At 43.3% G+C, this 22,270-nt stretch overlaps 1 protein-coding gene across 4 annotated transcripts; it reads right to left on the reverse strand.

Moving 5' to 3' along the window:
* Positions 1–647: 647 nt before the first annotated feature.
* LOC104368166 (MOB-like protein phocein) lies at positions 648–22,270 on the reverse strand. Of its 4 annotated transcripts, XM_033010927.2 has the most exons (9): positions 22,016–22,270; positions 20,146–20,310; positions 10,321–10,383; positions 9,725–9,825; positions 8,096–8,138; positions 7,747–7,833; positions 4,547–4,626; positions 3,995–4,106; positions 648–3,048 (listed from the first exon to the last, which is right to left on the reverse strand). In XM_033010927.2, exons 1-9 carry the CDS (start codon positions 22,016–22,018, stop codon positions 2,917–2,919), a joined length of 786 nt encoding a protein of 261 aa, XP_032866818.1. In that variant the 5' UTR covers positions 22,019–22,270; the 3' UTR covers positions 648–2,916. The 4 variants fall into 4 exon arrangements, with proteins under 4 accessions (XP_032866818.1, XP_032866815.2, XP_032866816.1 ...); XM_033010924.2 differs by lacking the exons at positions 20,146–20,310; positions 22,016–22,270 and adding an exon at positions 12,417–12,625; XM_033010925.2 differs by lacking the exons at positions 20,146–20,310; positions 22,016–22,270 and adding an exon at positions 11,534–12,106.

Raw genomic sequence — 22,270 nt, forward strand, 5'->3', positions numbered from 1 at the left:
TGAATTTTAGAGAAGTGTTAGTTAGGATTTAGATTTTGTTCAGAGCCAGCTTCCTGTATCAGAACTTCCAGCAGCTGGTGTGAGTGAAGGAAGTGCATGTTCCTGACTCCAGGTGTGTGTAACTTGAAAGAGACCCAGTGGTTTAGAGGAACTGGCCGGGTGACATTATCTGCTTAAACAGATCAGAATAACTTTGACAACATCTAAGAATTAAAATCTCTTTGCTCAGAGTAGCAAAACCACTGTGGCTGACTTGTTGCAAGACATGCTAAGCCAAACGTCAGGAAAAGCCTCGGTGATGGAGGAGAGAGTAATTTTGAAAGTTGTTATGCTCTGCTTACAGTATGTCCTTGCATCAGTGACGTGCTGTCATGATGTGCTTATCGTGCTATCTGGAAGGTCCTCTTCTAGACCTCCCTTTAAGTGGGGAACCAGCATTTTCTGATTTGAAATGTATGAATTTGAGGTCTGACTTCAAGATGCTAACGAGTATTGTATTTCTTTACTTCTGAAAGAAGGAATGCAACTTCACTTCAGCACATGTTGTAGCACAGACGGGAGAGCACCGAACTTTCTCTTGTAAACACTCAGATGCCTGCATTCTTGGACGACGTGAAAAATGAGAATAACTTGCCAAAATATAGTGGTATGGGTAAAGAAACAGTTTAATTTTATCCTTTTTTTTTTTTTTTACAATATAATTCAAAGACAGTCTCAGTTTCCCTATTACGTAGATTCTAAATTTAAACCTGTTAATATTTATTAGACAAATCAATGGTTTGCTTAGTCTAACTGAAGTTTTACGGTACCATTCAGGCACATGTGTGTACACAGTACTCATGTAAACAATAGCAAGGGAAAATACAAGCAGTGTTTCACTTAGGCCTTATAGAAAATCAGCTTAGTATAGCAAGTCAACTTTACAGTGCAAACCTGAATGAGAATAAACAGGATTAAAACTTCCCGAGTTTTGTTCTGAAGTGAAACTTTTAAAGCATAAGAGGAAGAAAAGAGGTTTAAAATTTTAATGCAGTCCTGAGCACCACATCATTTTCTTTAATTTTGCAGAGGAAATGTAATTAGCAACACCAGTGCCCTGGTTTTGCCTGTCTCGGTCAGCGTGGCCCACAGAAGCGTGCGGAGCCCAGGGCCCCGCTGGGGCTGGCCCGGCAGCAGACTGACACAACCGGGTACGGCCTCCTCCCGCCGGACTGCAGTCCTGCGCCCTCCAGCACCGACGGCAACATAGCTATCAAAATCAAGTACCCCGGTCTACACAAGGCAAGTTCTAGCTAGCTGTATAGACAGCAACTAAAGCTACTTTCACTTAGACAACACCTCATGCGATTACCCTGCTGCCGGTTAAATACAATGATAAACATGAGACGGAAAGAGCTGCTGAAGAATACAGCTGCTGAAGTACTTAAGCTTAGTCTCTCTATTTTCTCATTTACATTCCCTTTACATCCAGGTGGTACAGTTGCTTGAGGTGTGCTTGATCCATATAAAGAAAAAGAGAATTTAAGGCATGTTTAGTATATTATAAAAAAAGACATTAAAAATGGGTGGGACTCCCTTCTTTCCAGGTAAATATAATGTAGAAAACAAAGTGTGGATTACAGCAACCAGCTGAGTTAGCCTGTTCTGACCTGCTTAAAGAAATAAAAAGAGGGCCCCTGGCAACCTCGGAGGGAAACAACCAGCTAACTTCTTAAACAGCTAAGCAAAATTCATTTAATGTAAGAACACTGCTAGTGCTTTTAGACCCTGCATTCATGGACGCTTAGCAGTATGTCTGCTATATTCATCTCTAAAACATTTAATTCTATCCTTCTAGACATAACACAATTAAGCAGCACTCATGGAAATTGTCAGTTATTGCAAATCTGCAAACACAACTTGAAATAAACATCTTAGAAGGGAAGAGAAGCATGAATCCAAATGTTTCTGTCAAAGCATATAATTCAGGTGAATGAAGAAAAATTAACAAATGCTGAAAACATGATGAACTCTGGCAAAGAATCAGGTTTGATATTTCAGGTACTTAAACTGGTTTTGCTAGGAATACAAGCAGAGACCATGCTAGTGCGTTATGTAGTGTAACATGACTATTTATGAGGTATAATCTGTAAGCAGTTGCCATAAATATGCACAGGCATAAGCCATTGACTTTTCTGCCACAGTTGTTCTTTAGAGAAGTTGTGGACTGGCGCGCAGCAGAAGTCTGCCTTAACAGGACAGAACCTCTCCCTGGCTGTACACAAACCTCCACTGTTCACAAAAAATCTAGTCCAGAAGGTAGGTTAGATGTGTATCAAGAATATATATGTTCAACAGCATAGTGGAATTGTCCTCCTGGTATTACTAATACTATAGATCCTATTAGTATTTGGATATACACATAGAGAAATATGCATGTCCAAAAGTAAATCTTCAAAGCCGTCTTAAAAAAATAAAAGCTAAATTAGGAATAAGCTACATTGCAAGAAGCTTCCTGCAGAATTATATATTTAAGGTGATAATCTTTGATCTAAGTATTAATATCACTACTGCATTAAGAAATGGCTTACTGTGAAATCTTAGTCTCACTTTTTTCCCACCCAATCAGACACGTCTTCAGGATTGTGACTTAATGATTGTTTAGCAGCAATTTTAGAGAACTGTAAATTCTTTTATTAACAGGCATTATAAACAGATACTACTTTTATTTAAAAACCATGAGTGCCACATCGATGAATATACAGCTCATGAATAACTTAAAGTATTTCCCATATTAAAAGGCAATGCACACAGCATACAAAAAGTATACTAAACAAAGCTATGAGGATACGTGATTGAAGTGTCTAAAATGATATATACAGTACATCATTAATGTTTTGTTTCTATTCAGTACAGGCTTCTGTACTGCCATTCCCATCATGCCTCACTCTCCCCTGACACTGAATTTTGCACTTCTTCTTCCAAAATTGGTACAATCAGGTTATCCTTAGACATCAGATTATACTTCATCACAAACTTAGTGAACCGGTGACACAAGAACGTTTCATTCTGGAGATGAAAAAAGGGGAAAAAACAATATATATAGAAGGAATGTTTTAAACAGTTGAGGAGAACATACTAAAAAACCCTGCTTATATGTAATTGCCTCATTAGATCTACAAGTCTTAGAAAGAAGTAGTAATGCCTAAATGGTTAATTCGTATTACTTCTTACCTACTGCTTGCTTATAGTTATGCAATTAACAACAGGCCCTACTGCAGTTCAGGTGTAAATCACAGCTCAATTCAACAGCACCTGGACAAGAATATATGCCAATATCAATGCAGCCCTGATCCACGCTCCAAAAGAGATTTTTAAGGTATTGTGAAACTTTTCCTGCACACACTGTCCCCAACAGAACGGGGCAGAACCATTCCGTAGCTGTTCCAGCAACCTTAAGTGGGATTTGGCACACGTTTCCTTTTACATCCAGCTATAGCCCTTATCTCCTTTCTATCTATTAACTTCTATCTTTCCATTAAAAAAAAACAAAACAAAAAGTTGGAAGCTACTGGAAGCATACAAGCTTCCACCACCAGTTCCTCCCTTTCTTTGCAGTGTTACAATTACAATTCCTCAACTATTGTGTAGCATGGACAAACAGGAAACATATATACATAAGCAGTACTAACTAAACCAAGTGCTTGAACGATTCAGAAATCTTTTAAACAAGATAAATTTGAGTTGTTTGTACAACGCCTCTCAAATTCTGACCCTTTTTCCAAATGAGGGAAACCACAACTAAGTAAATAATAATTATATAGATTAATTTTCATGTATATGCATGTATGTATAGTATGCATTTCAGTTCTTACAAAACTGTAATCTCCTATAATCAATACTTCACTTGAATGCATATCTTCTGGCAGGACTAAAAGAAAACATAACACAATTACATGACAGCTGTAACTTCAGTAAATGCCCTTATTTCAAGATGTAATTTGAAACTACTTACTTCATATTCATCAAATATCTGCCGGTGATGAAAATAAGCATGTGAAAATATTCTGTAAATCCTTCGGCACACTGATCCTAATTTGGCTACAGAGGATTCCTTTATGCTAACCCTGTAAGCACCGGGAGAAGGATTACAAAAACAGGTCTACCAAAATGATCACCAAGATAGATGTTGACTTGAATTCAGATTGTTAAAACTATACTACATAAATTGCATCTGAAATTCAGACTTAAGTGTTGCAAATATCTGTGTCTACAATTGATTATTTTGGGAATGAAAATGAAAATGTTGGTGAATAATCCACATTTAAAAATTGTGCTCTCACTACAAAAAAAGTTTTGCCTGTAGTTAAACACTATCAGTTACTCTGGTTTTTAGCACTGATGGGCAAAGGGAAAAAGACTTCCAGTCTCCCAGCAAGTGACACATGCAGGGTTTCTGATATTTTCAGTAGCAGCCCATGAAAAATGCGTTATGCCTTTCAATGTGCTTTCTAAGTGTTTAGATGCCACCTCTTCCCTCCCTCCTCCCAAGAGAAAGCATTTTTACCTGCTGGGGAAATATTTATTGCTATTCAGAAGACATGCAGCTCCATCAAGTGTGTGCCTGGTGTAGTCTATAGCAGGACACTACAAAAACAGAGAGTGAGTAAGCACATGTATGAGTGCATGCATGACATTGTCTTATAACTTGTTTAAAGAGAAACATTTTAATTATGCTTCCTGATGGCTTTTAACTTCATTAGTCATTTATTCCCAGAAGTTTCACATAGCTTCTCTGAAGGCCTAACTACATTTCCTTCATAAGTGAGCTATTTATTTTACTCTGTTTCACAACCCATGTAAATTATTTCAAGAAAAAAGTTACTGTGGAAATGTGATTATGCACATGAACAGTGAATTTTACGCATCTCCTTAAGTAAAGCTGGATAATAAGAATATATACTAGATCATCACTGGAAGGCAGGATGATCATTACCTCCCAGTTCATTTGTTTCCCACATAGTCAAGCTGCCAGACTCTTTATTTTACAGCCTAAATGAACACTTTATCAACAAAACTCAACCAAAACAAATAACCCAAACCGGCACCCCAGCGTATCGACGTTTTTGACGTTGGCAAAGAAAAGAGTAGCTAATGTGATGGCTCCTCTGACTGGAGTGTTGCAATGGAAGGAGATAGGCTCTTTAGGAAGGACAGGCAGGGGAGAGGGGTGTGGGGGTGTCATCCTCTATGTCAACAACCAGCAGGAATACATGGAGCCCTGCCTGGGGATGGATGAGGAGCTGACTGAGAGCTTATGGGTCAGGATTCAAGGGAAGGCAGGGACAGGAGATGTTATAGTGGGGGTCTGCTACAGGCCTCCTGACCAGGAAGACCGAGCAGATGAGGCTCTCTATAGACAGGTAGGAGCAGTCTCACGTCCACAAGCCCTGGTCCTCATGGGGGACTTACACCACCCCGATATCTGCTGGAGCGACAACACTGCAGTGCATAAGTAATCCAGGAGGTTCCTGGAATGTGCTGATGGTAACTTCCTTCTCCAAGTGATAGAGGAGTCAGTGAGGAGCCATGCTGTGCTCGACCTTGTGCTCACCAACAAGGAGGCGCTGGTGGGGACTGTGAAGCTCAAGGACAGCTTTGGCTGAGTGACCATCTTGAACGGTGGAGTTCAAGATCCTTAGGGCAGCAAGGAGGGCGCACAGCAATCTCACTACCCTGGACTTCAGGAGGGCAGAGTTTGGCCTCTTTGGAGATCTGCTTGGCAGAGTAACATGGATAAAGCCTTGGAGGAAAGAGCAGTCCAAGAAATCTGGTTAATATTCAAGAATCACCTCCTCCAAGCTCAGGAGTGATGCATCCCAACAAAGAGGAAGTCAGGTAAGAATACCAGGAGGCCTGCACAGATGAACAAGGAGCTCCGGGACAAGTTCAAACATAAAAAGGAAGCCTACAGAGGGTAGAAGCAAGGACAGGTAGCTTGGAAGGAATACAGAGAAACTGTCCAGGTAGCCAGGGATCGTGTTAGGAAGACGAAAGCCCTGACAGAATTAAATCAAGAGAAGTGTGGTCAGCAGGTCAAGGGAGGGGATTCTTCCCCTCTACTCCACTGTCGTGAGCCCCCACCTGCAGTGCTGTGTCCATCTCTGGGGACCCCAACATAAGAGGGACATGGACCTGCTTGAGCAGGTCCAGAGGAGGCCACAAAGATGATCCCAGGGCTGGAGCACCTCCCTTGTGAGGCCAGGCTGAGAGAGCTGGAGGTGTTCAACCTGGAGAAGAGAAGGCTCCGGGGAGACCTTATAGAGGCTTTACAGTACTTAAAGGGGGCTACAGGAAATCTGGGGAGGGACTCTTTATCAGGGGGTGTGGGGATGGGACAAGGGATAACGGTTTTAAACTGACAGAGGGGAGATTTATTTAGGTATGAGAAAGAAATTCTTCCCTGTACGGGTGTTGAGGCCCTGGCCCAGGGTGCCCAGAGCAGCTGTGGCTGCCCCCTCCCTGGAAGGGTTCAAGGCCAGGTTGGACGGGGCTGGGAGCACCCTGGGCTGGGGGAAGGGGGCCCTGCCCGGGGCAGGGGGGTTGGGACTGGATGGGTTTTAAGGTCCCTTCCAACCCAAACCATTCTATGGTTCTAGCTAAGTGTGTAACAAGCCAAGCCCTCACCCTGCAATCGCGTACATGTAGAAGGAATAAAGTAAAAATGAACTGAGACAGGCTGAGAGAGTAGGAATGTCTGTCCATTTTGCCATTCCTCAATTTCAGGAAGAAGACTTCTCAGCTGTACATTTTTGTCAGTAGTGAAAGGTTGCATCACCCACTATCCGACCATTAGTTGATAGTTATTATCATCTACCGCTTTCCATGTTGAATGATGCATGTTCAGAGATAAAAAGCAGCCTGAAATTCTCCATCCTAGCTAAGTAAAACAGACTTACTGCATGACAGTATATTGAGTGGGGATGAGGGTTAAAGGAGGGCATAGGAAAGAAGTTGACCTTCAGAGATAAATCAAGGTATCTCAGGAAATTTAAAAAAAAAAAAAAAAAAAAAAAGCTTACAGCACAATACAATATGGATAAGGTTAAGAAGAACCAGTACCTTATTCTGGAAGGTGAAATACAAAGATAAATATGACAGAGTGCATTATCACCATAAGCAATAGCAACAGAAAAAGACCTTCTGAAGGGAATAGAAAAGAAAAAAAAGATATATCAAGTGGTTCAATAGGAGATCTGAACAAAGTTTAAAGTAATTGGACACTCAGGGAGACAAGCTACTGCCATGCTGATAACCCACCTGACAAAGTATTTTTATGACTCCACTACCTTTTAGGAGTAACTTTCCTAAGAATGTGCCCATGCAGTCACATTCAGAGTGTCAGATTTATATGCCTAGTGCTATGGATTAAGGCATAAAGTTTGAAGAGGAGAGCCTGTTCTCAGCACGTAGTCTTCTTTCAAGTAAGCAAAGACCTTTTTCCATTGAGTTTCAGGCTGTCCCAACACAAATTAAGAGAGAAGAGGGAGGGGAATGTGCAAAGTCTCTAATACTGCAGTAAAATGCAGTCCCTTCTTTTGTAAACCACTATAGAATGGGAAAGAGGGAAACCACAAGTGATATTCTTTACCTGCATAAGCTCTCAGTTTGACTAAGAAGCCAGCTATAATGGTCTCACTGTGAACATATGAACTGTGAAAGAAAATCCTACATCAGTGGGGTCAGTTTTCCAAAATACATCCATACCTCTTTGGGAGTTTTATGAGCTGCACAAAGAAAAATCCATTGTTCGGTTGCTGTCATCTGAGTACATGTGTCTGGGTGACATTCACTCTGTTAAAACAATTGTTGAGTTATGAAAACCACCCAACAGCAAAAATGAGCTGATCTTTTCAAATCACTTTCTTGCCCTGTCCCCCACCAAAACAGCTGTTTTACCAGAAGTCTTTAAAACCCTAAAAAACCCTTACTTCAAACCACTGCTTAAGTCTATGTGTATAAATTTAGAAGAAATCTCTGCAAACTCTGCATCTTAGGATAAAAAAAAAAAAGTCTTCTCCCTGATATAATATAAAAATATAAAGAAAAGAATTACCTGAAGCTTGACAGCTAGTCCATTGAGCTCAAGGCAGAATTGTCTAAAAAAATTTGAACACAGCAGCATCAAAATCAACAATTTGTTTTCTCAGTGAAAACATCTAATAAAAACCAAGGTTATACATTCTGATCTTCTTCGCATATCTCTTAACATTTTTGGAAATTATTCTTGTGAAGTGGAAAAAATACATCAGAACATGAAAAAAAATCATACTTAAAGAATACCAACAAATAACCTCAGCTGATATCACACCTGAAAAGGCAACAGGCTAGGAATTAACACACTATAAAAGGACTACAAGTTGAGAGAAACAGAATTCACACCAGCGTATTTTTTTCACTCAGCAAAACAATTATATTTTAATTCTTACCTGACAGTAGAGGCTGAACTTAACCAATAATTAGTGGAATTGTTTAAGATATCCACTTTGTTATGGAAGAAAGCGCTACTTCACAAATACAAATGAAAAAAAGAACACTTCAAGAAAACTAATTGCTTAAGAGTGTAAGTTTTAGATTCATATAGCTGGATCATTCCATCCTTCTAAGGTACACTTCCTCCAGATCAATTAGGTGGCTAAAGTCCCACCACAGATCATTAACAGAGTGGGACTTCTAGAAACAGTGCTTTCACTAGAATGTACCTGAAAGTGCATTCTTTAACTTAAAAGAATTCACCCCTCCATCCTCCAAGAAAAATCTGAGTAGATTTTCCAAAAGTGACAACTATTTCATGACAAGTCACTTCTATGAATCTACAATGATTTTTGGTATATATGAAAGGACAGGGAAAAATTTTAAAATGTGTCTTTTGCAATTGTGTGTATATACTTTTTCCTCTTTTGAGGATTCCCCGTGTCTATTGAAACTATTCCAGACCAGAGGAGAGAAAAAGAAAATGGGAAGCAAAAATTCAGGATATATAAACCTAAGTGTAGCTTGAACCTATTCTTATTCCTGAAAGTCTATTTGTTAAAATTAGAAGACACGCTTATAACGATAAAAAATCAGGGCACAAGGATACTAAACAAATGCCAGAAAAAAGGATTACTAGATATGTATTGACAGGGTGTAAACCTACAGTACAACTGAAAAATACTTTCAGTCACAAATTACCTAGGCTGGAAATACTGATTATACTGCATAAAACAAACTCAGAGAAGGACAAAAAGTCTTGAGTTTCCTTACAGCTACAAAAAGAACTGTAAGACATAGGTACTCCTGTTGTCCCAGCTAAAGCCTATTTTCCTGCAAGTTTCAGAGGAAGCCCTGGGAGCATCTAGAAATCCCATTTCCAATTAGTGGAGATGAAGAACTGATGATAGTAGGAGAAAGTGTGATGGAAGTTTATGACTACATTTGCATATTCAATACGTGCTAAAAAAACTTCTGAAGTGAGGTACAAACGTCCTCTTGAAACACATAGATCAGAGTGCATCAACAATCTTTGGAAATAACAAGGAATTCAGAAATTAATTAATACCAAAGTATAAACAGATTTAATAGTAGAAGTATCAAGTTTCATTTAAATTACTTTTGATCTGTCATATTTAAAAAGACTCGCTACCACTATCAATGAACAAAACTTAGAATCAGCACACTATGTTGACAAAAGGAGGATTCTTACCTTAAATGTTCATACTTCCACACGCCTTCATCCTGGCCTTCAGGAGGTTCAAGGATCTTATCAATGTTAGAACAGTCTGCCCTTATGTTTTGCTGAATATACTAGGAGAGGGGGGGAAAAAAATAAATCTAGGTCTTGTAATTATAGTAAGACGGTATATTTAGGACATTGCATCTTTGAAGGACGTACTTTTTTCTCTTTACTTAAGAAGCGATTGACAAAACTAAAAATTTGAAGAGTAGACAGGCAGGTAAGAATACTGGTATAAAAAATGCCAGATCTGAAAAATGGCTTTCCTCCATTAGAAAAGGTAAAAGAATGGGTAAGTTTTACAGCTTTTTTACAACATTCATCTCAAAACAGAAGAATTGCAGAGGAAACCCACCATTTTCTTAAATCTTACTCATTTAAACCACACATGGTTACACAATTAATAATTACAATTTTTAAAATATACATAGGGTGCTTATGAAATTCGCTCCAGTGCAGCAACATTCTAAGCAGATAAATAGCATGCCCTGTTCCCTGTTTTGTCACCAAAATACAAAACTTGGGAAAATGAACTTATTAACAACATTTCACATAATTCAGAATACCTGCTGAACAGCTAATGTACTATCCATTTCTTCAAAGGATTCATCAGGCCAATTGTAGAAATCCTGTTAAAAAAAGTTTAAACCAATTTAACAAAAATAGAGGAGGAGGAAGAAAAGCACATGACCTACAATAAGCTTGAAAAGGCAGGAAAACAGATGTAGTCCATACAATTCCAGGAAGCTACATCTTAACAGAAGCAGCACACAGTCTTGGCAAGAACAGGGTGAAACAGGACTTCTGCTCCTGAATGCTACAATAGTAGACCGTGTCAAAAAGGAAAATTCTCTGTGACTCGGCATACTATAAACGTTGCCTCTCCCCCACATCTTGCTGTAATATCTATACAGCCTGTATTTTCAAAATGAAGTTTCTGTATACTGCGCCCTTTTCACATGTTAGCCCATGTTTTAATGAGGAAGCAAAGAGGTCTGTAGGGAGTAGCATTATACAGTGGATATAAAACTAAAACTCCCGGTGTATTCTAGTAGTAACACACCACTGAAACCATCTCTAAACTGATACAATACAACACGGTGTTGGCCTAACTTGGTACTACATTCTCTTGGTATGGTCGGTATGCTGTGCAACTGGACGGTTATCAGCTCTGCTAACCCACGGTGTCATTTTATCATCCAGGATAAAACCCTCCCGAGGTGGAAGTTTTACCTCGGATCCAGCTGTACGTCAGTGTTCTCACATCTGCTGCAACTTTGACTATCCCAGACACACGCATCTTTTTACTTTTCATTTTTCACATTTAAAATTTAGTGCTACTCCCTCTTATTATTCAGATACCACACATCAGCCTCCTGTAGCCTTCCTAGTAGACATGACTTAATGAAAATGTTCCCACTGTGAAGCTTAGCAATCTGTTCTTGAGAATAGTCATCTCCAGAATAAATATCTAGAGTGAATATCCAGTGTTGAAATATCATGAAATAATTGTATTTACATACTGAATAGCTATACCACAGTGTCAACCAAAATTAAAACTTAAATGCAGCCACAATAAAAACATGATTGCATCACAATACACAAAAATCTTCAATCTACATGAACTTTATAATACACTTTACCACATTTTACTAAATCTAAGTCTGTTTTTCAGAATACCCCAGATGTATTGAACGGAAGGCACACAACGTTCTGTTTCCTTCAGAGATTAAACATGTAGAGGATGAACTGACTTACACGGTTTTGTAATAATTTTACCTCTATGCGTAATGACAAGGAATGGGAGGAGAGAAGGGATGCATTTTTCCTACAGCATGGTGCCACACGGCGCCCCGTTCCCGACCGAGAGCTCCCCTCACAGAAGCAGGGTGGGAAACTCGCGTCGAGGCCTCCCGGAAGGTTACGCCTCTGAAATCGGTTGAACCAGGCAGGCAGCTCGCACGTCTGAGACGCGCCTTTGTAAAATCGCCCTTGAAAGCCCCGAAGCAAACGGGGCCTCCCGTCGGTTCGGAGAGGCGGGCGGCGGGGGGGGCGGCCCGGGCCGGCCGGTGCCGGGTCCCGGCCCCGCTCCAGCCGTACGACCCCACAAGGACCTCACTCAGCAGGTGGCGGATTTAGGATTTTAACAGCGACAACAGTACCACATCGACGGTATTTTAAAAAAAAAAAAAAAAAAAAAAAAAAAAAAAAGCCAAGCCAGCCCTGGCTGAGGTAAGGCCGAAGCTCTGGGCAGCCGCGGCTCGCCTGGGCCGGCACCCGGCTGTGCCGCAAGCGCCCGCCGCCGGTGACAGCCGTCGCCCTCCGGGACGCGGCTCGGTCCCAGCAGCGAACTGGACGCCACCGGGATCTCGCTCGTCACCCGGAGCCGCTGCAAACCGCCGGGAAGCACACCCACACCTATTCCCTCCCCCCCCCCGGCCGGGTCTGGCCCAGGCCGCGGCCCCGCTGCGGGGAACAAAGCGATCCCGCGGAGCGGGGCCCGGCGCTGGGCCCCGGTAGGCGCGGCGAGAGGCGCGCGACGAGAGGCCCGCGGCGAGGCCTCCCCCCCCCCCCCGCCATGGCCGATCGGGCCCGGCGCCTTGGCGGCGGCGCCGGCGCTGCCCCTCCCCTCCCGGCGGCGGCGGCGGCGGCGGCTCCTCACCTGGGCCTTGGTGCCCGGCCTGTTCCGCCTCAGGACTGCCGTCCCCTCCGCCATGACCATAGTGACAGCGGCGGCAGGACCCGGATGCGGCGGCGCCGGGCGGGGCAGGGGGAGGGAGGAACGGGCGCTGCGGCTGCCGCGGCCCCCGCGGAGGGAGGGCGGGAAGGAGGGGCGGAACAGCCCAGGGGCGAGCGGCGGCGGCGACGGGGAGGGAGGAACGGGAACAGCCGCGCGGGCGCGGCGCTTCTCGCGAGAGGAGGCGGGAGGCTGCGCGCGGCCTTTCCCGCCCTCAGTGCTGCGGGTCGACGGGAGGCGAGGCGGCCATCGGCCCTTTCCCTCTTTCTCTGCCCTTTCTCCCCCCCGAGGTACAGGCTGTGCCGCCTTCTGGCCGCGGGGCTGCGCGGGAGAGCCGTTCCCCGCGCGGGGCAGAGGGCCCGGGGAGGCCTCTCTGTGGGGCAGCGCCGTGTGGGCGCCCGCGGAGCCTCTTCGAAAGCAGAGCTTTCCTGCGAGGCTTAGATTCGTGAGGGACAACACACCCCCACCCCCGGGAGACAGGGGCAGTTTTAATGGTGCTTCCTGCCGCGTTCTGCCCAGGTGGCTCGGTGCCTGCCCGAGGAAGCGTGAGCTGCGTGGTGAGGCTGGTTGCACGGCGAGTAGGGCTGTAGAGCAGTGAGCAGAGTCGTTGGTTTTGTGAAAAGTCTCCAGAGGTTAACGAGCTGACTAGTTGTTGAGAAAACGCCTTCTTCAGATCTCACCCCGTTTCATCAGTATCCCTTTGTCAGCATCTGACCTGCGTGCTCTCCTGCAAGGTCAGTCCTCACTTGCTCTATACGAGCTTCTCTACAACACCTGAGCCTATGAAATTCTGTACAACATAAACCACAAGGGTGTGGATTTTAAAAAAATCCTGTATTAAATATATATAGTTGTTAATGCTAATAATATATTTTTTAAGCAAACAATAGTGATTTGGGGGAAAAAAATGCTTAAAGTAGGTATGAAGCCTTTCTAGGTCTTCAAAGGCAGGATTGACAGATCTGTGGGTTTGGTGTGCAGAGGTCACAGGCTGCTGTGTTAATGGAAAACAGAATTAGCTTGGGTTTCAAGGTTTACTAAGCCGGGTGTTACATGTGTTGACTGTATTTGGGGGAAAAAAAAAATATAAAAAAGGCACTGTTAGCTTATAGTCGGCTGATAAATAGGACTCTGTTACAAGCAAGTAGACATTTTGGAAGACTAGAGTGGCTCATTATTTCCGTAGGATAAGCGAGAAGAAAGTTATTTGGGAGCTGCTCTGTTTCTAGGGAATAGATGGTAGGAAGGAATACAAAATAGGTCAGTAAGGGTGGGTTGCTTCTGTCTGTGAGCAAAAATGATGAAGCAGCAAGGTAGAGAAGAGATAGCTCATCTTATACAATTAATAAATAAATGGTTGCAGTTGTGTGTTGTTTCCTGCAAAGTGGAGAACACTAGTGCCTGATGCTGCCCCTGTTTCCACTGCATTACAGAGTGAATGCTAGGTCTGATTTTCCCCTCCTCAATTCGTTTGCTCTAAATAATATGTGCTTCCCCGTGTTAAAACCTCTTCCTTCTACCCCGTGAGTTAGAGCATGTGAAACGTTTCAGGACTGAAAAATCTCTTACTAGGTTTTCCCATCAGAAAGCTAAGTGCATTTTGAATACTTCTTTTGCTTGGGCAATGCCATGACCAGGATCCTGCCTCATCCTGGAGCCAGGTTAGAGCTGAAAACCGGCCAGTGTGTGAACGATGAGAAGTGGGTAACGGGGTGATCTCCTGCCCCGGGTGGGGGGTGCACCCAGCTAACCAGGAGTTTGTATTGACAGCAATGGCCGCTCCGTTCACGTTACACTGTAACTTGGAGGCGGCATTCCTAACTTCAGGCAACCGAGTTCAGTTTGCGAGAGTTACTTTTTTACTCCCGGTCAGCATTCCTGCCCCAAGGACGTTAGCTATTTCAGCCACGTGGCAAAACTCAGTGCTTCTTAGCAGTTTGTGTAAGAAACCGTGCAAACGTTGAGAGGAATTGGTGCATTAGAATGAAGGGTACAAATGTCCTGTTACCTCATTAGGCCAGCTGTAATCCAACATTAATTTTTACGAGATTGATATTCTAGTCAGCCAGTCCCAAAATAAAAGCGATTCTAGCTGTTTAAGTACTTTAAAAATTCAGCAGCTTGCTTGGTTTTTGTTTGCTTCCCTCCCCCCATCACATTCAAGGTTTAACTGATATCTAAAGCGCGGAAGAGTTGGGGCTTTGACATTTCCATTTGTCCCTGACTTTTATTTCATGGACATTTTGCTTCTAAAATGGAACTAAATCAGGCTGTGAAGAAATACCTCTCAGGGAGAAATACGTATCTGTTCGTATCAATCTGCACCTGGCTTATGGGTTTGCAGAAAAAAGGAAAGAAATCCGCAGTGTTTCTCAATGAAGATGTTAAAGTCTGTAGGTCTCTTGTGTTGCCCCTTGATAATTAACCCTGTATTTCCGGAAGCTGCTCATTATTTTTTTATTGGATTTCGAGTTTGTTTTAAACAAAACCTGATCAACAGTAATTTCACTTCTTGGTTTTCACCTGGTCCTCATTGCCTCATAATCTTCAAGAGTAAAAAATTGAATGTTTGGCCAAAATCTTACTGACTATTCCTGTGCTGTTAGGGACCTGGCCTTCCTTACTTTTCTGCTAGTGTGTAAAAGTTCCATCCTTTTCTTACTGTGGCAGGACAACATAACCAGGACAATAGTTTTCTGAAAGCAATATAGCTGCTGCTAGTGGAAGCTGTTCTGAAATGTTGAGGTAGGAAAGTACCAAAAGTAGATTGAGTCCATCATGTTTCCATATGATTCAGACAGCCTGAGGAAAGGTTGGGAAGGACTGTATCCCCCCCAAAAAAGCCGGTAGAGCAATATGTAACGTTTTTGTCAAGACTGAGGCTTTTAGTCTAGAAAACAGTCGAAAAAAGAAGTCCAAATTCCTACGGGAATGACACATCAAGGAAAGAGCATTTGTGATTGATTCTGTCCTCCTCTACAGAACCTGAGGGATATAGAATTTGGCATGCCCTCATGGCCCAAGAAACAGTAACAGCAGATGGATCACCTTGGCTATGTAATAGTTACCTCGTCCTTGCTTGCAGTGATAGCCTCATGGTGCAAGAACAAAACCTTCTGTGCTGCACCAGCAGATGTTCAAGTGTGTCCTCCATTTGATTTGGCCTAGAAATGCCTTTTTTTTTTTTTTTTTTTTCCCTTCCCCCCCCCCCTTAAGTTACTTATTCCCACTAAAGCTTTCTGGAAAATGTGACTATTGGTTTTAATGAATTATGTAAAGACTGGCAGATACAGCCATGCTAAATATTTTAGTAAATAAGCATGATATCAAGCTGCTGAAAACCTTCTGGGGCTGAAAGCAGGGGTTGGAGGTAGATTTGGGGCCAAGAGGTTTGCGTGGTGCGCGCTGGGCAGCACTGTGGCACGGGAGGGGGCTGGCATGGCGGCACTGCCTTGGCTGAGGAGTGTGGGGCTGGGGGAGGAAGGCAAGTCGTGCAAGTTGTCACTGGCCCTCAGCTCACACCACCACGGGTTGGAGCAGCTCCTCATGAACAAGCACCGTAAGCATCGGGAAGAGATTTGCTGAGTGGGGATCCCACGGAATTCATGTCTCTAAAAGATGTTATTGAGAGAAATGCTGAAATGTTAGGCCTAAGCATTTCTGTTAGATGATTCTTTCTGCACCTTTTTCTTACTGAGATGGGGTCTAGTCTCCATAAGTAGTTAGTAAATATGTTAAATACCTTCCTTTGGTATGCGACACAAGAATACCCATCTTATCACAGAAGATAAAGGCATGCTTACTCTGGGGGAAGATGCTTCTCAACGAGTTTGTTTTATTACACCACCAGTTGCTTTTCAAGGTACTTATAGTGTGATAATCTTAAATTTTAGCTGTAAAGCACACTGCTGTAGCTAACTGAATTTAAAACTGCAGTAGGGCAGATTTCAAGAAGTAGGCCTTATACTAAAACATACTTTTAATTCAGCATCTTCCTTGCTGTCACGTATTTCAGTGGGACTTTAACCACCTGAAGTGTTGATTTTGCCCGGTTTACTTACAGCTCCAAAGTAGGTCGGCAGTAACCAGACAACAAGCAGCACACACCACAGCTATGGGGAGCAAAAGGCATTACAGCCAAGGCTGTCAAATGTAGCTCCCAGTGGAGCAGCTGGGTGATAACTGCCATATAGGTAAAAAAGTGGCTCCAGCTCACCTCTGTGCTGGTTTAGCTGTTGCAGGGAGGGTCCTGAAACTGCCCTAGCAGAAAATACACTGTGTTTCAGAATACAGCGAAGCTGAAGTCCCCCACCACAGCTACTCAAGTTCTGACAAGTATTTTTAATTTCTGTCCTTTCCTGTTATCTCCAGAATAAGGTTTATAGTGTATCTAGCAACATTAATTTCCAAACAGCTTGAATGGAATGAGAAGTACCTTTTAACTACTGCTATGAAATTTTCAGTAGCAGTAAGTCATATACTGATTTATTTCGTGCAAGATTGCATCAAAACATTTTAAGGCAGTGTATGTTCTTAGACTGCATGAGGTCAATGTACACATACCAACTTTGAAAGCATCACTAGGAACACAGTGTATAAAGTGCAGATTTGTGTACTTCTGCAGGAGCAACCTTGAATCCTTTTCCAAGGCAAGATAGGGTGGTTAAAAATATGCAAATTTGATTGCTTCAGCCTTACTTAAGTAAATGTCTTGCCATTTAAGAATGCTGCATTAAGGATAAAGGAAATACAATTTGTCAAATTGGGTCTCTACTAAGTTATGGGCAAGCTGGAGATCTGGCCCGAGATAGTGTAGTAATTAGTAAAAAGATACTTGCTTAAAGATCATCATTAGCCCCAATTCTGCTTGATTAACCACTGGAGGGAAGTTACTTGTTTTCTCTTGGCAAAACCGAGTAAGACATATGTAAGAAAACACATTACAGTTCTTATCTGCTTCATCTGTGAACTGGATGACTTTGTTCTAGCCCAGGTATAACTAGTGCCAAGCTCCTTTCAGGCTGCTGTGGGGCAGGGTGGTTTGTGTGCATCAGTCTTCCAGTGCACAGGTGTCTTAGCTCTTGCTGAGACAGAAGTTGTTATCTGAAGATAAAGTTCAACATGCAAGGGAGCTAGCTGAAAGTCCCCTTCATCACTGCATCCATGTGCAAACCATTTTAATCTCATCTCCCAACTTCAGACAAGTTTAGAGAAAATAACGTATGACTAGAATTGAATTATTTCACTGAGATTAGTTCATTACACAACTGAGACTCAGTTTCACTAAGTAATAGCAGAAACTGAGACAGAAGCAGAGTAGTTTTAGAAGTTTATTGTAAAGACCTTTACAATCTCAGTACAGAGATCAGGATATAAAATGATGTTGTTTGGAATAATTAAGGCTGGTTGGTGGTCATCTGAATTTCACTGTTCAATGGAACTCAAGCAAGAGCAACTGATTTCTGACTGTACCTATTTTTATTTGTATTCCTTCATTGCAGTGAGATCACATTTCAGAGACTCAATGCGTGTTTATTATAAAATAAAGGACATTATTTACATGATGAAAGAAAAACTTTAGCATTTTAGTGGAATGGATGACTGATACTGCAACAGAAAAATTTAGTCCAGGTATTTCCCAAGAATGTCACCATCTCTAAACAAGTAGTAGTCCTGCAAAGAAAAGAAATATTAGTCCAAGTCACATCAGTTGTTTTTTCAGTTGTTTTGCAAATACTGTCTTGTTCTGAAGTCAGGACTACCACAGTCACAAAGTACAAAATCAAACGTAAGCTAAAGAGGACCAGCTCTACATGCTGAGTTCTTGAAAAGATGTTTTTGTTCACAAGATACTCTTTGGGAAAGCTACCAAGTTACTGTTTTTAGTAGTAGGAAGTACAGTAACTGTAAGAGGACAATTCTGCCTGTCAAAGGCAAGGATACCCCCAGTAATTTCAAAGCCTTTTAGGGTTCCCTCTAATATATGCTTGGCATATGGAGCCACTTCGTCCCTCCAGCAAAGGCCAGGCCAGAGGTTTCCTTGGTTACTTCCTTCTCAGCAGGGGTGGAAATAGTAAGTACTACAGGTGCCCCACGCTGGCTGGATTCAGCTGCTCTCCCCTCTGAATACAAACAACTCCATTTCTTGAATGCTGCTAACACTATGAAGTAGCTACAGTATTTGTCACTGCCAGTAGGGCATTCTGGGAACCAGCTTAATTTGCATTCACAGAGGTGGGACACATACCTTATCTTCTAGTACAATCTTAGTACCACCATATTCTGGTAGCAAAACCTTTTCGCCAACTTTTACACTCACTGGCTGAATCTCACCATTCTGAAAAAAAAAAAGAAATTCACAGTTTTCCACAGTATAGACAGATGTAGTAGAACTCCTCCAAACTACAATGACCCATCCACATATAAAACACTCAGGAAATCACAAAAACTCTGTACTGTCATTGTACAGTGAAACTAGAATATACAGGTTAACTAGGAAAAAAAGCACACAGCCAATTCTCAAGTATGGGCGTCCTGCAATATTGAGGCAATAGAACTGCAGTGATTTTCCGCATATAATCGATTTTCATTTACTTCTGAGTGTAAATACAACTGTGAGGTCTTTTCTTGACCTACTGAAGAAACCTGAGAAATTGAGACCATGAAATCCCCTTCTGAAATGAAAGGAGAAGGTCCATTTCCATACTCTATAGCCAAGGTTAATTTTTCCAAGTGCCAACTGGAAGTACCTTCCCATCTTTGTTACTTTGATCAACTTGTCATTCTTCCTGGCAAATCAGTTGTTTAGAAACACCTGACAAAGCCTCATTATGTTTTTATATTATAAATAAAATATTGGCACATTAGCCAAATATTAGCACCATTTCACAATATAAAGCTTTCAAAATCAGATACTGACACAAACCAGCATATGTATGGAGGGACTCAGGGTAAAGAAAAGGGCATGTTGACTCAGACTAAGTTGAAATTTAACCTGTTTTCCACTATTGCTACTAACTGAACACTACGTTGGAGGGGGAAAAACCCTTCTGATGCTGAAGCCCACAACCACTGGCATTTTTCCGAAGCAAAGACTGATTGTTGTTTTTTTTTTTTGTTTGGTTGGTTTTTTTGTTTTGTTTTTTTGCTTGTTTGTTTGGTTTTGGGTTTTGTTTGTTGTTTTTTTTTTTTTCTTTTTTATAATCCCATATGCCTTTTCAACATGCAAAATTCACAAAAATTTATTTAACGCTTGTTTCTTTTGATTCCCGATTTTATTTTGTCCAGTAAGCCTAGTCCTTATGGACAGTGATATTTTGCACAGCACAAGACAGTGAATGCCATATTCTGGGATTCCACCCTACTCCCAACTCACCCTGCTTATAAATATCAATAAATAATTTTAAAAGGCAAGTATTTTCTATTTTACCAATAATGAAAGGAATGCTGGAATTCAATGTCAGAGCCAGTCGAGAGAACTTGAGATTTCTACCTCCTCTTTGGATTAGTACTTCCAGCTTCAGTCATCACCATCATCCATTTTTGTGAGCTATCACTACATTTACACTACAACCATCCCTCTCTTGGGATAATATTCCAGCTACCACCACACCATTACTAATTCCACCCAAATGTAATGCTTCAGGATATTTACCTTTCCTTTGGCTCCCGATCCAACTGCTACTACGGTTGCTTGTAGCACTTTTCCTTGGGCTTTTTCTGGAATCATGATGCCTCCTTTGGTTACTGTCTCAGCCGCACATCGTTCAACCAGAACACGATCAAAGAGAGGCAGAAATTTCCTAAATGCTTTTCCTGCCTGTGGAAGTATATTGTAACAAGAGGAACAAACAATGAAATTGCAATTAAAAAGAGTTTTAAAAAAAAAACAAACAAACTTCTCCTTGGAGAGAAATTAATAGTTTGAGAAAACGTCTGAACATTTATTTTTAATAATAGCAGACATATGCCATCTTTGATTGCATCAGAAACTGCTACGGAGCCAAGCAGATGCTGGGCAGTGCTGGCAGCTCAGCCTCAGGAAGTACTCCAGCTGGGGAGGGAGGGATGGACAAACCACCCCCACACCAGCAGCTGCTGCCTGTGGCTGAAAAGCTCCACTTTTAACCCCAAACCCTTAGTTACTGTAGTTTAGTGAGCATAATTGTTGATTATAGGAACTGTATTTATTTAATGATTAAGGACTTCTTGGGACAGATACATTTTCATTCATGTAGCGGAGGGTTTAATAGTAAAGAAGCAAAAGTCTAGCCAGGTACCCCCCACCAGTCTTTTACGGGTACTTTCAAGCCTTAGCATTTCACATCACGACACACAGCCTCCACAGGCTGAAGCGAGAGTGCTGTTATTTGTATTCACTTCTACAAGTAGACTGCAACTGTGCAAGAAGCTTTAGGTTTAAGCCCCTAAAACCGGGAAGGCAGGCATACTTCTACCCTGACTGCTAGAGTATCTGCCTCTGCTTAAGCAGAATTAGGGTGGGTTTTTTTGTTGGTGGTAGGTTGTTGGGTATTTTTGGGGAGTTGGTTGAGGCTTTTTTTTTGCAGCTACTTACTGCTACTTGCTTGCATTTCAGAAACAAGTCTCACTCCCGAGTACTAAATAAATGCAAGTGCCAAACGCTGACGAGCCGGGGTCAGGGAGAAGGAGCTTGCTTTGGTTCAAAAGGAAAGACAGGGCGACCTGCCAGGGCACACGGAGACAGTGCTCCTGCAGCCCCTGCTCAGAGACGGGCAGGAACAGGGGCCTGGCATTCACCTGCCCTTTGCTGACGCCCGTCCGCGTACACACACGTGCTCTTCCAAAAATTACAGGCAGACCGTGAACGAAAGACGGTACGTGAAAGATGCGTGTCCCTCCAACTAATGTTAATACCACAGTGGTTATAAACAACGGAGGAAGACTCTGCCAATTGCGATCAAGTTGGTTCTGTAAAGGTAACGGCTCTGATCCTCCTTTTTTCAAGCGAGGTTCCGTGTTTAACGGAAATAAGGAGACATAACCCGGAGCATTTTAAGAAATGCCAGTTCCCGATGCTGTTAGGCTCACGAGAATAAAGCGTCACTGCAAGGGCAGGGGCAGCTCTGAGCTCTGCCCTTACCCAGCTCCGATTCCAGGCGAGAGATCTCTACGAAAGCGTTTAAAAAACACCGAGGACGAGCGCTCACGGACGCAGCAGCGGGGGGGGGGCAGTTTCACCTCCGGGCGCGGCCTAACTACGCCGCGGCCTGCGCGGCACCACGCACCGGCTGCCGGTGCGGCGGGCAGCCGCGGGCAGCCCCGAGCAGTCCCGGCCCACGCCGCCCGCCCCCCGCCAAGGACTGCGTGACCTTGCGCGGCGCCACCGCAGACACCCCACCCCACCCCATTCACCCCAGCTCCCGCCTCACCCCCCCGCCGCGGCCCCGCGTGGGCACATCAGGCCCCACCGCCTTCGCCTCACGCAGGAGAAGCGGGCCCCACGGGGTCGCCCCCACCCGTGGCGCCGGTCCCGCGGCACTCACCATGCCGGCCGCCGCGCTGCCCGCCACCAACTGACCGCGCCGCCCCGCGCGCACGTGAGGAAAGGTCACCGCCTGCGCATGCGCGCCCGGCGCCCCGCCCCGGAACGCAGCCCGCCCCCCGCCCCGGCCCAGGACGATTTTAACTGCGCCGCTTTTTTTTCGGCCCCGGGGCCGCGCCCCGGTTGCGGCGGCGGCCAGCACCCCCCGACCCCCCGCCTGCCCCCAGAACTGCGCCCGCCGGCCGTCGGGGTCGGG

The sequence above is a fragment of the Tyto alba genome, unplaced genomic scaffold (assembly GCF_018691265.1).
Source record: "Tyto alba isolate M040663 unplaced genomic scaffold, T.alba_DEE_v4.0 Super-Scaffold_7, whole genome shotgun sequence".
NCBI classification, from domain to species: Eukaryota; Metazoa; Chordata; class Aves; order Strigiformes; family Tytonidae; genus Tyto; species Tyto alba.